The 16,813-nt window shown below is 38.4% G+C and overlaps 3 protein-coding genes across 3 annotated transcripts; all 3 read left to right on the top strand.

Moving 5' to 3' along the window:
• Positions 1-1,090: 1,090 nt before the first annotated feature.
• Positions 1,091-3,900, top strand: LOC306772016 (uncharacterized protein). Its single transcript, XM_079261391.1, has 3 exons — positions 1,091-1,447; positions 2,370-2,560; positions 2,683-3,900. The coding sequence occupies exons 2-3, from the start codon at positions 2,371-2,373 to the stop codon at positions 3,576-3,578; spliced, it is 1,086 nt and encodes a 361-aa protein (XP_079117517.1). The 5' UTR covers positions 1,091-1,447; position 2,370; the 3' UTR covers positions 3,579-3,900.
• A 2,632-nt stretch (positions 3,901-6,532) lies between these two features.
• On the top strand, positions 6,533-9,128 carry LOC306771716 (sesquipedalian-1-like; the record flags this gene model as incomplete). The annotated part of the gene is made up of 4 exons (XM_079261001.1): positions 6,533-6,550; positions 6,970-7,080; positions 7,401-7,704; positions 8,692-9,128. The coding sequence occupies exons 2-4, from the start codon at positions 7,000-7,002 to the stop codon at positions 9,126-9,128; spliced, it is 822 nt and encodes a 273-aa protein (XP_079117127.1). The 5' UTR covers positions 6,533-6,550; positions 6,970-6,999.
• Positions 9,129-12,643: 3,515 nt separating this feature from the next.
• mylpfb (myosin light chain, phosphorylatable, fast skeletal muscle b) lies at positions 12,644-16,040 on the top strand. Its single transcript, XM_079260954.1, has 6 exons — positions 12,644-12,766; positions 13,334-13,432; positions 14,421-14,601; positions 14,755-14,833; positions 14,922-14,970; positions 15,057-16,040. The coding sequence occupies exons 1-6, from the start codon at positions 12,764-12,766 to the stop codon at positions 15,156-15,158; spliced, it is 513 nt and encodes a 170-aa protein (XP_079117080.1). The 5' UTR covers positions 12,644-12,763; the 3' UTR covers positions 15,159-16,040.
• The last annotated feature ends 773 nt before the right edge of the window (positions 16,041-16,813 follow it).

The following is a 16,813-nucleotide window of genomic DNA, read 5'->3' as shown; positions in this document are numbered from 1 at the left end:
TTATGAGTCCATAATGAGCCCTGTTCTGTTAGATTTATTCCATTTTAAGAATATATTTAACATGACAAAGTTTAAAACAACTGGAAGTCAAATATATAAAATAACATGAGAACTATATACATTATGAAACAATTAAAAAGAACAAGAAAACTGATTTAGGAACAACAATTTAGGTTATACATGGAGAACTGAAAAAAATCTGAATGATGAATTCTAACTTTATTCACGGAATATACCCTGTTCAAGTGCACAACGTGGTTAAAAATGACTCAATATGTGTTTGCAGTGCAGGCAGGAACAGAGTACATTTAGACACACTGTAAATTTAAAACTTTCTGAGAAAAATTTTATACAATCTTTGGGTAAAACTCTTGGCAGGTCAATTAAAAGATTAATTATGTCTTTTAGACAATTTTAGAAACATTTTGCATGGAAAGTTGCCTCCCATAGCTGAATGTTAGGAGAAGGAGGAAATCAGTATAATGTTTATCTATCTATAATTATTGATAAAGTTCCCTTCTTCCAGAATTAAAAAAACAAACAATATTTTGCTTTTGGTTTTGATCATGCAAATCAGGGTCTGTAGAATGTATTTAGTTACCTGTCGAGTCCGTCTTCGCACTCAAATGAGATGCATAAACTACACAACCTTTTAAATTAAATGCCCTCCGTACTCACTGATTTGTTTTGTTCACTTAAAAAAAACCTCACTTGATTTTGATGTCTATAGATTTGTAAAATGCAATTTCTTTACAATGTGTGTTATCGACTATAGACTGGAAAACGTTCTGGAAACCCTTTTTTCTAATATTTTTATTTAATTGTAAAACAATAAATTTCAAAATAAAAAACAGAATATCATAAATGTTACGGTTGCATTCAGATTAACAGTTGTACATGTTCAATACAACAGAAAAGTAGACCAAAAGGCGTAAATAAATGTAATAAAACGTGTAAAGCCTTATCTTCTTATTTTAAAAAAATAAATAAATAAAACAAAATAAATAAAAAAATTACACCGGATATGAATCTTTGTACTTCCGGAAGTTACATTTTGTTTTGTTGAATCAGACAGTCTGTTGAACGTAGAGATGACAGTAAAGTGGGCTATCGTAAATTTCGATTCATTTTTAATACACACAATTGCCAGTTATATTATTTAATAATTATTTTAAGCACAGACTTTGCCGACTCTCAAACTAATTGGCCGGTTTCTTTCACGTCTCTTATGCTAAAACGGCATAGAGTAACGTATGGAGTTAGCTTACATAGCTAACATTAAATGTCCGCATTAACAACACTAAAGACACGGAAATCAGGAACTGATTCAACCACAATGTTAAACATGTTGAACTAGGGGACTAGTACAAGTTTGACTGTGGTTGTAACAGGCGTGTGTGATTTCGTATTTCTTTGAAACTGGCATCGACTTCTGAAACGATTCCAGGTAAGATTTAACTGAATGAACCCATTCATCCATTCACCCATTCATTCATCATGCCATCCAAAATAAATATGAGTCAAGCTAACTGGCTGTGTCTTTTATCATTTGGCATTAAAGTAAAGAGCTGAGTCCTTGTTTGAATTGGCTCCCTGTGTTCAGCTATCCCTCTGTTGAGTGGTTGTTTGTTTTCTTCAATCTAGAGTTCATTGCAGCCCTCACTGCCCTGAACTGCACACAAAATGTTGTTGTTTTTTGTTGTTTGTTTTGTTTTGTTTTGTTTTTTGAGGTTGTGAAGTCTGGTCCTTAAGATGAGCCAGTCTGATATGGTGAAGGTATTTGATTTTCGTTAAAAGAAAAAAGGCACACACTTTTGAGGACCATAATGTAAAAAAAAGAAAAAGTCTTAGAGAATTTAAGGGGTTTGAGCATGGTGGTGTGAATCTGGTCATTTATGTCCAAGCAGAGAAACCTCAACATAGAAAGACTGAGGCAGCACTGTTTCAGCTATACCACTGAGTTAAACATTTCTTAATCTCAACAAAAACTATTGGTAATGATTACTCTAGTAGAAATCAAGTGATCCCTGACTGTCAACAATGGTTGAAGACTTAAACGTCAGTGGCTGCACGGGTTTCATTAGCGTATTCTCCCACTATCTCCATCAGAACTGAGGAAATTTCTCTAGTTGAGAGTGAAATGTGTTAAAAAAAAAAAAAAAAACTAAACCCAGACCAGTGCTTGACTGTTGACTGTTGGTTTGACTCAACCCACACTGGATAGGAGAAGCTGCCTTTTAGTACATATATACATGAGGAGATAAAGTTTAATGCTAATTTTTTTGTTTTGTATGTATCTGATATTTTCAATCATTTTTATAGGACATGGTTATCAATCCACAGTTTCTTACCCCTGATTTTAATTTCAGAATGTCAAAACTGGAGCGTTTAAATGCCCGTGTGGCCAAACTGATGTCTGAAGCTGTGCAGGAGGTCCTGGAGGTGGTGAAGGAAACCGTGTCAGAGTACCAGCAAAAAACTGTCAGAACACAAAGAGAGAACGAGAGTCTCAAGAAAAGACTGCAGGAACTTCAGGATAAGATACCCAAAGAGAGCACAGGTAGGCTTAAGAGTTATCATCTAAAAGTAATTCCTTTCAAGTTTATTTGTCAAATTTACGATGAGCACTCAAATAGTTGTAAACACTCTTTTTAATTTTTAAAAAAAAAAAAATGTTTACAGTTCTGCCTCCAAGTGAGCCTTTGGCTGAAGAAGGAGATGATGCACCGCATCATAAGAAAGATTTGAACCATAATTCTGCTGTCACTCTCACTGAAGAAGAACTGACAAATAACCACAAAGATCACCATGGCATAAAACAGGAATCCAAAGAACAGGACAGCCACAGTGATATTCAGTCACAACCTGAACACTGCAGAGCCCAGCATGATGTGCAATCCAACAGAAATAAGGATGCTGTGACTGCCCACACCTCGCCCAAAGCAAACATAGATACCACTAAAGTCTCATTGAACAGTGTGTGCGATTCTTACTCAGGCTCCACGCTTGACTTACAATTGGCTTCCATTAAAAGAGAAATGGAAACAACTGAGTGCACATCCTCAGAGCAACCATCTACTCAAGAACAAAGTACTGGATGTGTTGATTTGAGCTCCAACTCTTCACATCACACCTCTGCTGAGACTCGCAGGTTGCAAGTCACAGAACCTTATGGGCTTGTCTTTGTCCATTCAAATCACACCACCCATAGAAGACAGGGTTGTGCGAAAGCCAACAGGGTTGCATTTGATGGAAGGCAAATCAGGATGGAGCACCTCAGGGGAAAAGACTTACACTTGTGCGTTGTGTGTGGAAAAACGTTCAGCAGGGTCGGGAACTTAAGAATCCACCAGCGTTGTCACACAGGAGAAAAGCCGTACGGCTGCATACAGTGTGGGAGGCGCTTCAGTCAGGCAGGGGACCTAAAGAAACACAAGAGGGTCCACACAGGGGAGAAACCATACTTCTGCAGTCAGTGTGGAAAGAGCTTCAGCAGAGGTGAAAATCTCAAAAGACATCAGAGGATCCACGTTGGAGAGACTCTGCAGTCACAGCAAGCATGGGGGGAGCGGCAGTAGTGATTCCTGGGTCTAATGATTACAAAACAATCATATCAACACAGCTGCTTAATCACTGATGATGTTTTTATGCAATGCATAATAAACTTAAAATCTGATCTCCATGATTGGTTGCAGGCTGATTAACTACTTGCTTATCGTATGACATATGTATTACACATTTAAAAGGAGTTTGCCCAGCAGAAGCAATAAATGTACTTTTTACAACCTTAAATGGCTCCATCTATGACCTTTCAGGCATATTCTTCAAAAGTTTGTTCAAGTACAATCATGTTTTGGTCTATGGTTTAATGTGGATGATCACCTTACATGTCACCTGTAAAAGCCTTTAATATTTACTCCATGATTTATTTTGGGTAAGTAATATTATATGGGTTGCATGTGTGAGGACTTGGCACACACACCCTCTTGACTTTACACACTAGGTGTTATGGTTATAAACAAATAACCCTAAAACAAAACTACTGGCAGCAATGGATGTGGGCTCACATGGTTGCATGGATCCTTGCAGATCCTGCCCATCCTCTGCACAGGCAGTTTCAGCCATTGCGCTCAGGCAGAAGATATTGCGTGCCTAAGTTTAAAACCAATAGAGTCAGAAACTCCTTCATCCCAAGAGCCATTGGATTTTTAAATGAATCATAGTTGTTAATTTGCTTCTTTTGGCGTCGCTTCATGTGCTGTGATGTTCTCATCTTACCGTGTTTCCACTGTTATTTAACTTGCCTTTTATTATTTTATTATTTTTATTGTTTGTTGTTGTTGACTGATTGCACTTTTATGCTACTGGCTGCACACAAATTGCCCTACGGGGACCTAATAAAGTATTGAATTGAATTAAAAAACAAAAGGTCATGTAAAAGTTATATATTTAGTGCTGTTTGTTCTTTATACAGCAACAGCAATGGACAGACACACATATGCTGTAACGGTTTCCTCAAACACCAGAAATCCACTGATTAAGTTAACTTAATGTTACATCAGATTCTCAATACTCAAGAAAATCCCATATATGAACTACTTTGTCAAAGCTTCACAAATCTCTTACAAATGGAAACATTGCGCTCCCAACCATGTTCTCTTATCTCAAAACTGATTCCTTCCACCCAAACAGTACACACAGTTGTTTTTGTTCATATTGAGTGCATCAAATGAATGATGTAATAAATTATAAATTGAACTATCATGAGTATTTATGTAAATTGTGGATTCATGAAGTAAACGTTAAGCTCAAAATAATTAAAGATGTGTGGATTTTCTTTTAAAGCAGGATAGGATTTTTTCTTTTAATTTTCTCAAAATGGATTTTATTACATGTATTTGCAACTTAAAATATGTGATATGTATGAAAACTAGCAACTGATTTGGAAATTTGTCACATGGAGCGACTACATCAACCTACACTTCAACACCACCAAGACAAACGAGATGTTTGAGATTTTAGGAGATTGAGGCCTAACTCAGAGCTAGTAACCATCAACAGTGACTGTGGAGTGTGTACAGATCTACAAATACTTGGGAATTCACCTAAATGACCGAGTGGAACGAATTCCCAACAGAGTAACTCTGTGTAGAAGACCAGGTAAGCTGTGCTTTCTCAGAGGGATGGCATCCTTTAACATCTGAAGATTGTTTATCACAGGGGTGAGCAACTCTGGTCCTTGAGGGCTGCAGTCCTACAAGTATTAGTTTCCTTACTGCAACACACCGGACTCAGATCAGTGGGTATTTGCCACAGATTGATGTCAAGCTCTGCACAAATCTGCTAATTAAGTCTGGTGTGTGTCAGGTGTGTTGCAGCAGGGAAACTCCAAACACTTCAAGAAACGGAGCTACTCACCCCAGATCTATCAGATTTTTGTAACAAATACCTCCTTCCGTGCAGTGGTGCATTGGGGGTGTAGCGTCAGGAAGAGGGGGATCCCATATCTGAACAAATGGTTGCAGAAGATGAATTCTGTGGTGAAGGGAGGCAATGACAAGAACATTCCTAATTATCCTGTACCCTATTGCAGTGTTTCACAATCCTGGTCCTCAGGACCCATTGCCCTGCATATTTCAGAGGTAACCATACTGTAACACAACTTCATGAAATAAATGCCTTGTAAACAAGCTGGCAAAGAACTTGATGAGGAAGTTGATTATTTTGCAGCAGGTTTGTTGGGAGTTGAAAGACATCTAAGTCATTGAGGGCGGTGGGTCCCGAGGACCTGGACTGGAAAAACACTCCTCTACTGCACACTACACCATGCACTGTTTTATATTCATTTAGCTTTGCACTATTAAGCTTTTAAAATAACTTTTCCCAGTTTACTATGTTTCGAAATATTGCATGCCATTCTAGTTTAGATTTAGCTGATACGGCTGTAACTTCCTTGTTAATAACCACAAGAGCTTACTAGACATAATTAGTAATCTGGGTGACTGAACAAAGAGCAAAATAATGGAGTTTGTGTTGACAGTTTTCTTAAACTATGGTTTTACAATGATATTTGAGTGATAATAATGGGATTGTGCCAAAGAGTTTGAAATAATTTTGTTGATAAATGAGCTTCACCTTATCAGCACCATGTGTGAAGTTTAGTTTGTGTGTGTGTGTGTGTGTGTGTGTGAAAATACAATTGGGTAAATTGCAGTATTTATTCTTATTAATGTACATGCTGGATTGAGTGGTCAATCTGTACCCTGTTTGTTGTCAGCATGTGAAAGATTCTGAACCTGCACGCGCCTCTGCCAGAATCACTAAATTACATATGAATTTTTAAAAAAAATGGGAGCCAAACCACAATGAGAAATATATTTAAACTGAAAGAAAAGGCGCAGCTGCAGACAAAAACAAGCTTACAGCGATATAGACACACCGATAGTTAGACCATTAGTGAAACATGTTGAGTGTTTGCGCCGTTGACGTGGAGCTGCCCTTTCCAACCGTACCAGGAAGCAACCGACACACGGCAACACACTCCGGAAAGGTGAGTAAACAAGAAACATGTGGATATGTGAAACTTGAAAAATTCTCCACTTTTCAAGGTGTCGCTTATTTTACAACCAGAAACGGATATTGACTCAGCTTTGTTGTCGAAACTTTCACCGTTTTAAAATAACAAGCGAACTATTAATGGCGGTCTGTTTGGCAAGTTTCCAGCATGATGTATTAAAGTGTGATTCTGAGAGGAACTTAATGGTTTTAATGGTTATTAATCGGAGATGTGGATGATCATTTTTGTATAAAACGGGGAAACACCCTTTTACTCACTCATCTGGAGCCACACACCCTGTTAGAAACAGAGGAGTTAATATTAATGCACCGCAAAAATACATATTTAAGAGGAGGATTGAATGCGGAAGTAGTTTTTGCTTTTGTTCAGTCGTCCTTCTCTCTTTGTGGCAGATTCTGGTTTGGACTCCCTGCAATGTTGAAATGAAGATTGATGAAAAAGTTGTCTCCTATTTTGAAACTTGCAACTCACCTGTGGATAAAGAGGGTTACCTCGCCAAAAAGGTAAACAGTGACTGTCACATCTACTTGTTTTTGGCTCCTAAAAATTAAATACAGAAAAAAGTAATTTACAGAAACAAATGTGCACCACAGAGTAAATATTGCAATGCATACACGACTCATAATAAGGGAATCAAAATCTAGGTAATGTAACATGTTTAGAAATTTTAAGCACACTAACTGCAAAAAAAAGGGGGAAAAAAAGGATGTTTGTGACATTTAGCAGCTCAATAATGTGCCTTTTGCCTCAAAGCAGTTATGTAAGAAACTTTACACATGAAGAAATGATGACAAACTCAGTTTAACCACAGATTGTTTTATAGGGTGAGATAAAGACTTCCTATCAGAAGCGCTGGTTCGTGTTGAAGGGGAACCTCCTCTTCTACAAGGATAGGCCCGCAGATCGCGACCTGGTTGGGGTCATTGTTCTAGAGGGCTGCACCGTCCAGCTGTGTGAGTCTGAAGAGAAATTTGCTTTCTCTCTGGTGTGGAGTGAGCCTGGGTTGCGGACATACAAGTTTGCTGCAGAGGACCAGGACAGTCAGGAGAGCTGGATCAAAGCCCTGTTGTCAGCCAGCCACAGCTACCTGGCCCTGCTGGTGATGGACATGGAGAAGAAGTATAGAGGTGAGATAAAGAGGATGAGTGCTTTTATCTCTGTAGGGAGAAAGAGAGTGACCTTTGTTTTGCCAGAGACATTGCATCATTGTTTACAGCCTCTACATCACATACCCTGTACAGTGTGGTACAGAGCACAGATAGCATTTGTCAATTTCATTTTGAACCATAAGGGGGTAAGCAGTTCACATGTATAGCAGAAAGTAGTTTGAAAGTAAGGCTGCAACCTTTTTTTTAATTTAAATAAATAAAGTACGATGTATTCAAATTTCTTGAAAGAAATTATGAATAACAGAAAATCTGTCAAGCATTTGTTTAATCTGATTATCAATTAAGTTCAAAACCCAAATGTACAATTTTTCATGTCAGAGGAAAACAGGAAAAATTAGGAAGTAACATTTAGTTATTGTCATCAAACAATAACTGTAAAGAGGTAATAGGTTACAGATTTTGCTGGTATATAATTTAACTTCAGCAAGTTGCAAGAATTACACCAGCAGTAACCACAGCTTAAAAAGTTACATCAGATCTTTGAGTTGCTGAAACAGGAAATTGTTGTTATGCACACAAATGTTTGTGTTGCATGAGGGTTGTGTGTTTTTATTCAGGCTTTGTTAGGGATACATTTGTGGTTTATTTAATTGCTATATATCCTCAAGTCACTCAACATATTAAGAGCCATAACAGACTCATTGACCTCAGCTAAATATGTGGAGAAAAATAGTTGTAAGTGGAGATTTTTTAAGTAATATTGTAATAGATATCAAATGCAGGCTTTTCATTGGTTCTCTCCTAAATAGCTGCTTTTGAATTAACATGTTTAAGATATTTTAATGCTCTCCAATCACTGTATTTTTTTTGTTTGTTGGAGTATGATAGTATATGTTTTAGTTCTTGTGTCTTCCAGTCAACAATCATCTGCCAGATGCATGCAGTTTATGCAGCTGCAGCATTTGTATTGCTCTGTTCATCCATCTTTTTGTATTCTCTTCTCAGATGCATTAGTGGCCTTTCCCGATAAACCCCGCAAAGGTTTTACAATGCCAAATTATTATATTGCAGCATCAAACCATTCAGCAGCATATCTGAACGTACAAGCTTCAACATTATCTCCGTATCTTGGACAAGCTGCAGGAGCAAGATCCAGTCTGAACCCCAATCAGCTGCTTCAAGCTCAGACCGCTTCATGGTCCGGATCAGCTAGTAAGAGATCACCCAAACTGTGGCCCAGGAAGAACATAAATGTGGTGCCTGGTAGCACTTCTGATCTGCCTATGTTGGAGTGGTCAGGGTTCTGTTTAGGCACACAAGAAGATTTTAGTAAATTGCATGAGGATTTTGGAAAGGAAGTAAAAGAACTGATTGCTGATTGGTCGAAAAGACGACGTGTTGGTCAAGTTGTTCAGGATGAAAACTTGATAGATTTTGGATAATAAATGCAAAGTTAGCCATTTCTTACCTGTAGTTTCAGAAACAAGTTACGTTATTACATAGCTACAATGTAAATATAAGCTGGAACTGTTTTATTTAGATATATTTAATATTTTTATTGCTCAGCAACATACCTTTTAAACTTCCTTAATAAATGGTTCATAATTTCCACTGCCTCTGACCTTGTTTATCATTCATATTTACACATGACTGGGTTTAGGTTAATGTTCAGGTAGTGGGATATGAAAATGCAATAATGTTTTTTTTTTTTTTTTTCCTGAACTCTAATCATGTTTTTTGTTTCTGTCATAACATTTTTTTCTTTGTCTTACCCAACAACAATTGACACCTACACCCAAAAGGGCTACGTTGAAAGCTGGGTCGGATAGGGCTCAAACATCTTTCTTTAAGCTTGAAAATTTATTCTCACAAGTTTTTGATAGTATATAACCATTTCACATTATGCAACACATTTGCATACAACCATTTTGCAAATTAAATTATTTTCCACTTTTGTGACTCAGCTGTGAAACTGCAACAGTTTGCACTGTGAACCAACATGTCTATTACACACTTTACTGTGAGACATGGCATGAACTTCCCCAGCTATGCCAATGACACAGCTTTATGTTACCCTGCCTCCTTATGACACCAAACTAACAGGCCCTCTTTAACTGCATCCTAGATATGAACTCATGGATGGCAGCAAACATCAACTCAATCAAGACAAATCTGTGGTTTTATTTATTGGTACTGGAGCGAGAATCTAAAACAAAGTTTAGAGTCACATTTGATATGTAACTGACGATTGATCTCTTAATTGTGTGCTTGCTGCTTATCCTAAACAAAACTTATTAAGCTTTTTAAATTCTTGTTTTATGGCTTTGTTTTACAAAATCTTTTACACACACAGAAACATATACACACTGACACACACACACACACACACACACACACACATATATATATATATATATATATATATATATGTATATATATGTATATATATATAATATATATATATAATATATATATATATGTGTGTGTGTGTACATATATATATGTGTGTGTACATGTATACCTTTAATAGCTGTCCCTCTTATTTATCTATTTGATAAATATTTCTATGTTTTATTTATTTTTCTTATATTTATTTATATTGTATCTTTTATTCTTTCACTTTTTATACCAATCCCAGAATCAGGTGTTTGTCTCATTGGGATCGTCTATGCGGGAGTCTATGCCTGCTTGTCCGGTGGGCTTGCCACTGCAGAGACCACCCTTGCCTGCACTACAGCTAATGGTTGCAATGTGGGACCTGGCCGGCTGTGACTCGGGGGGGGGGGGGGGGGGGGGGGTTCTTGTGGTGGCGGCCTTAGTGGTGTTGGATAAGGTGGCTCTGCGTGGACAAGCCCCCAAAATATGGCTTTCTCACTGTAGCATCAAGCCTGATATTAAGAAATAGAATTTGTTTATGCAAAATAGGATTGATGGTCCTTTTGTGTGATTTATCTGTCTGAATTTTTGTAAGATCATAAACTATTAAGTTTGTGTTTTTATTTTGTTTAGGTGACATGTCTGGGTATGTGAAGGCTTATTTTTAATTTGATGTTGAAATTATTTTAGTTGAATAGTTAATCCCTTTTGTTTTATTTAAAGCACTTTGCACTGCTTTTTGCTGCAAAAATACACGTTGATCGGGTTTATTGTCTAGATTTTTGTTAGGTCTTTCAACATGGACACCAAATGTTCCTGTTTAGTATAGTGATTCATACTGAAAGTTTATTAAAATGAATCAACACTTGCCTGCAAGCTAATTAAAACTATTTCAAAGTGAAGCTAAACAGCAGCACAAACGTCTGCTTTGGAAAAAAAAGTTAAAAAATTGCTCCACTTTCATTTTTAGTCGACATGTCAATCACAATAAGAAGTATGTCAAGAAAATGTATTGATGCCCAATAACTTAACAGCCCAATAACTTATTGATCAAATATTATTGGTGACTTAAAGGGTTCAGTTTAGCTATACATCATCCAATTTAGATCAATTATTGGGTTTTATAAAAAAAAAAAGGACTGGTGGCAGTGGTTTGGGGTGCCGAGCAGACCAATAAGGTGGAAGTCTGTTAAATTTCAGTCGAGAGTCAGAATGACTGAGAAAGAGAATGGTGGGGGTTAGCAGAGCTATTTCAGTCTGTACAGCTGTCTTGTTTTTATGGTGTTTGACTTTGCTCGGTATTTCTCTCTGTGTCTCTTCACCTTCAAACACATATCTGTAACCTGTTTGTGTCTGAAATTAAAACAGTAAATTATTTAATTATACAAAACTCCCATAGTAAAAGAATTGGGTCATATTTTGATACCTGAAATATTTGTCCTACAAGAAAACACAGTATCAGTTCAAGCTATTGCTGAATCCCAGTACATGCCTTAGCTGTACAGTGGCCTGATTGATGGCAGCCTATGGAGCTCATATATGGAGTTACATGGGTGGGTCAATGTCCTGTTCTAAAGCTGGGAACCTCCAGGAGTAACCAAAATTAGTGCATCCATGGTAAGAAAGCAGCTCCTTTAGACTAATCAGACTTTTTAGTTTCTCATCACATATGTCACTTATTACAATAGGAGCAGGTGTTAAAAGGTCTAGCAGTAAATACTTTGGTGAAGCATCTATTTTATGACAAAATAATAAATAATCAGCAAAAAAAAAGCTATTGCCTGCCTTTTAAACTAATTACATTATGCAAATGCACAGGATTTATTTATGTATTCAGTAAAATATGATCTGCGTTTATTGATTTATTTTTCTCATTTCAATCACATTTGAACCTCCATTATGTCTGATTTCCTTGCACCATGTGCCAGTATTATGAAGTTGTTTGCATTTCTTATTAGTGCATGGTCAGTAGCAGCTTAGTTGTCAAGTGTCATCACAGGAGCTGAACCGGTGTCCATTCGCCAACGGATTTCAAGTTTCATGACTGTTTATACTCTGATGTGGTTGTGGGCATACACCAGATCAGACCTATCACTTATACAGCTGATGATTTTAGGATATGTTAACAGGAAGCACATGTTGGGCACTGCTCAACTCGGGAGTGTTAATTATTAGAAAGCAGTGGTCAAGTTGGCTGCAGGGTAAGTGTCCCATCTGCATTTGTATTAAAGGAGTAAAGCTGCCATATCCATTCATCACACCACTGGACTTTCTTCTCTCACAGTGGATGTAATGGTAACAGGAATAGCAACAATACAAGGGGTTGAGACAAAGAAAAAAATTGGGTATGAGGGCAATTTAGTTGTCCCTAAGTGTGCTCTTTGCATCTGTTTGGCCTTATTAGTCCACAGTTGACACCAAAGTCCGGCCTGTCTGTTGGCATTGAATTCACTTCATTCCAAGACTCCTGCAGCCTATTTTGGAGTGTCAGTAAGCTGATCTGCAATGCCGCCTCCTCACTCCTCCCTGTTTCTCTTACTCTCCCTCAGCTCTGCTTTCCTGCCAAACCTGATGGTGTGACTAAAGTTAGCCCGTGTGGGCTAGTATATAAGGCCCCAAGGGGCCAATACATACATGTCAGTCACATCGGCTTGGCGTAGGCTTCTCTTCTTGACCACCAACAACTCCACAAACTTGAGAGATGGTGAGTGCGGCCACATTCCTTGGAAGAACAGTCTCTAGGATCTCTTCTCAACCTGAAAAGCTGATGAGATGCGCATCACTGATACAATTGCTATGTGGATTACCAACATCACATGAAGTGAAGTTGCCTCTTAAATCAAGCCTCCCATTTCTGGATTTGGACCCAGCGCTAATGTTTATCTGCTGGCTTGGGCTAATATTTGGCTAAAAACCTGAACTATGAGAAAACATTGAAACAAGGTCTATTTGGGGATCATTGCCTTATTATTTGTATCCTGTAAATAAATTACATGGTAATTGATTCCATAAAACTTTAGTCAATCCATTTTAATTAATTTCTTATTCAAAAGATATTTTAAATAAACAAATAATAATAATAACAACCCTAAAGTGGAATTTAATTAGCAACCTATGGTTACAGCTATATTTATGTTTATTTAATAGCATATTCCAAGGTTAGGACTCCTTAGGGGTCTGTTTGTTTGGGGATTTCAACCAGATTTAGCCAGGTATTGTGTAGTTTATTTTTGTATGCTTGAAATATGTTTCACCTTTTAACTTCTCCCAGGCACCCAAGAAGGCCAAGAGGAGGCAGCAGCAGGGTGAGGGTGGATCCTCCAATGTGTTCTCCATGTTTGAGCAGAGCCAGATCCAGGAGTACAAGGAGGTAACATTTTCTCCATCACATCTCACATACTTGCAGGGATTAAGATTTCTGGTCGCAAAAATTGATGTTCTTTGTTATTCACATGTCCCCGTGCATTATTAGACCTCACTGGTATTGAAGAGGGCTTCTGAATGATGTGTGACAGAATGTTGGTTAAAAAATACCCTCATCATCATGGCAGAACAGTAAATATGAGTTATTCCAATGACAGCCGCACCGTCTCCTCTGTGCTGGCTCAGTAATTCTTCTTGGAGACACTAGCTCTGTGACTCCACTGGAATGCCGCCCAACAAGCTGGTGGAAAGTCAGATTAATCAAAGCAGGAAAGAGAGGCTTACAGCAAAAATAGTAAGAAAACATTCAACATCTCTTGATCTAAAGATGAGTCCACACCTAGGGGTTACGAAATACAAGTGATTGTTGATTTGCTCCATCAATCATCCCCATGGTTTTCCTGCAATATGCTAGTAAAGATGAAAGTGTATACCAGGGGCAACAGTAGCTGAGCCTTCTCTTTTGGAAGTCTCAAAAGGTGAAAGAACATTGGTAACATGGTCAGAAGACTCAGTCACAAGGCAAAAGGGTGACAGCTGTAATCAATACCTTCTCCTTAAATGTCGCAAGGGGCTTGTCTCACATTCCCAAACCATTTTAACACCTTAGAGAGACAAGTGGCCAACCAGCTGCCAAGTCCTAAAAGGATTGCAATGCCCTCTCTGGTTTCACTGGGTAGTACGCGTGGCTATGTGGCAAGAGAAGTGGATAACAGCTACACATTTACGCGTTTATGTTGGCAGACTGTCTCCCACTTACGATCTCGATTAACAAGTCTTCTTACAAGGGGTTGTTGAGACAAATTTGAGAATCTCTGATTTGACTATTTTAACAAACTGAATGTTTGAGGACACAACACACATGAAACACACAGCTTTTATTGTCTTGTAATGCTTGACTAATCACTCTTTTCCTCCCACCCTTTCTTCCAAAGGCCTTCACAATCATCGACCAGAACAGAGATGGCATCATCAGCAAGGACGATCTCAGAGACGTGCTGGCTACCATGGGCCAACTGAATGTGAAGAATGAGGAGCTGGAAGCCATGGTGAAGGAGGCCAGCGGCCCCATCAACTTCACTGTCTTCCTGACCATGTTCGGCGAGAAGCTGAAGGGTGTGTATTCATTCCTCTTTTGCTTGTTTATTTTTCTGATACTAGAAAATACTAATTGCTGTGAGGTGTAATTTCTTCTATTTTACTCAAAAATATTTCTGTGCTATTTCATTTATGCATGTTTGAGACTAACTGACTTTTGTTTACTCTTAGGTGCTGATCCCGAGGACGTCATTGTCAGCGCTTTCAAGGTCCTGGACCCTGAGGGTACCGGTGCCATCAAGAAGGAATTGTAAGAGCATTCACCTTTACCTTGGATCACATATCGAGTTCTTTTTTGGCACGTCTCACATTCATTTCCCGCTTTTTTTCCTCTCCAGCCTTGAGGAGCTCCTGACCACCCAGTGTGACAGGTTCAGCGCTGAGGAGGTGAGCTGATCAATCCTTGTCATATTCTGTGATAAACTTCACTTGTTCAGACTTTGTAAGATGTCTTTGTAATTGTTGCTTTACAGATGACCAACCTGTGGGCTGCATTCCCCCCTGATGTGGCTGGCAATGTGGACTACAAGAACATCTGCTACGTCATCACACACGGAGAGGAGAAGGAGGAGTAAATTGCCCTCTCTCAAGATCCTTTTCTCCGTTCAAAGCTGTACTCCACCATCCACTCACTCCCCCTTCTGCAACGCCATGACTTCCTTGCACACACTCATGCCCAGCCCTACTCTTTCCACTCGCCAGCTCAACATAAAAAGACTGCTCTCCATTGCCGAGATACTCAGCAAGAGGACGAAGGGGGGGGGTTTGGGGAGGGGTTTGTGTGTAAGTACCAACAGGGGTACATGGGATTATTTTCAATAAAATAATCTTGTGACACTGAAACACTCTCTCTATCTCTGTCCCTGCCTCTTGTTCCTCCTTCTTTTCCCCCTATTATTCATTCTGTCCTTCTGTGTTGAGGCCAACAGTGCATGCATCATGCCTATGCATAGCGTGTATTCATATGCAGTCCAGTGTATACAGTGATTGGTCAAAACGTCTCTTGGGTGCTGTGGTGAATGCACAGTAACTTGCTTGAAACAAGTGAGCTGTCTGACCCAAAAGGTATGTTAGTCTCAACTGTGCAAAGTGTTTAATGGCTTTCTCCCTTTGTATTGGAGAGGAGAGAACAATAAAAGAGTAGGAGTACTGCACTACAATAGCTTGCCTACCCCTCTCTCTTAATCAGTCTCTGACTCTCTTATACTCTGGAATGAGAGGAAAAGTTGAAGCGAAAAGAGGAAAGATTTTTTTTTTTTTAATCTTGTAAATAGAGAAAGAGATGGTGAAAGATTGTGAGTGGGAGCAAGAAAAGGGACAGACAAAAGTAAAAAAAGAATCTTTGTTTTTGACTCTTCTTTCTCCCTCTCACTGCTGTTTCTCTCCTGTTGTTGTGACTGTGTCTGTCTCAACTGTAACAAATAAAGAAGTACAAATAAACACCACTATATTTCGTATGACAGTGTGTCTGCTGATTTAAGTGGGGACATGAGTGAAAGCGCTTCTGGGTGACTGTGGACAGCCCTGTAGAACACGGACTGTTTTATGCATGACATGTGGTCTCGCATTATAAAGACTGACTTTGGATATTTTTATGCTGTGATTAAACTTTTGATAAGTACAGGTCAAAACTATCAGCCTTTCAGTCCATAATCTCAGAGTGAAGGCAGCTCTCACATCATTTCTCCAAACAACCCATGACTAAAAGTTCATGACAGAGTGCCAAAAAAGAAAAAAAAAAAAAAAGATGGGAACACTTTACATTGTAAGACATACCTAATGAGGAACAGCATGATTCTACCTTCCAATTTAATTTAGTCCTTGTGTCATTGCCTTATAAGACGTTTAAGTCTCTACAAGTGAACCATAAATAAATGTGACAACATGTAAATCAGTCAAATCAAATGTTTAGTAATGTCCTTGCTTGGAGGATTAAGATTCATTACATAGAGGACATGATACAGGAGCACTCAAGGTTTGACGCTCTTCACTCAAGGCTGTTTTGCATGGTATATGTTTGCACGTTCTCTTTCATAACCTTCAAATATACAGTACCATTCAAGGATTTGAGCCCTTCAAAATTGTGTTACCTAATACAGTAAGTAAGAAAAAGGGGTGAAACATTGTTTCCAACATTTCAAGCAAGAGTATTGAATGGGGAAAAGATGTGAATAGCATATAAAAGCTTGGGCCCTTCAAGCTGTTTGAGCCTGTGGATTTTCACAAAGAT

This window comes from Telmatherina bonti (assembly GCF_933228915.1).
Source record: "Telmatherina bonti genome assembly, chromosome: 21".
NCBI lineage: Eukaryota > Metazoa > Chordata > Actinopteri > Atheriniformes > Telmatherinidae > Telmatherina > Telmatherina bonti.
Note: the sequence above shows the minus strand (reverse complement) of the source record. Positions and strands in the feature narration are given on the sequence as shown.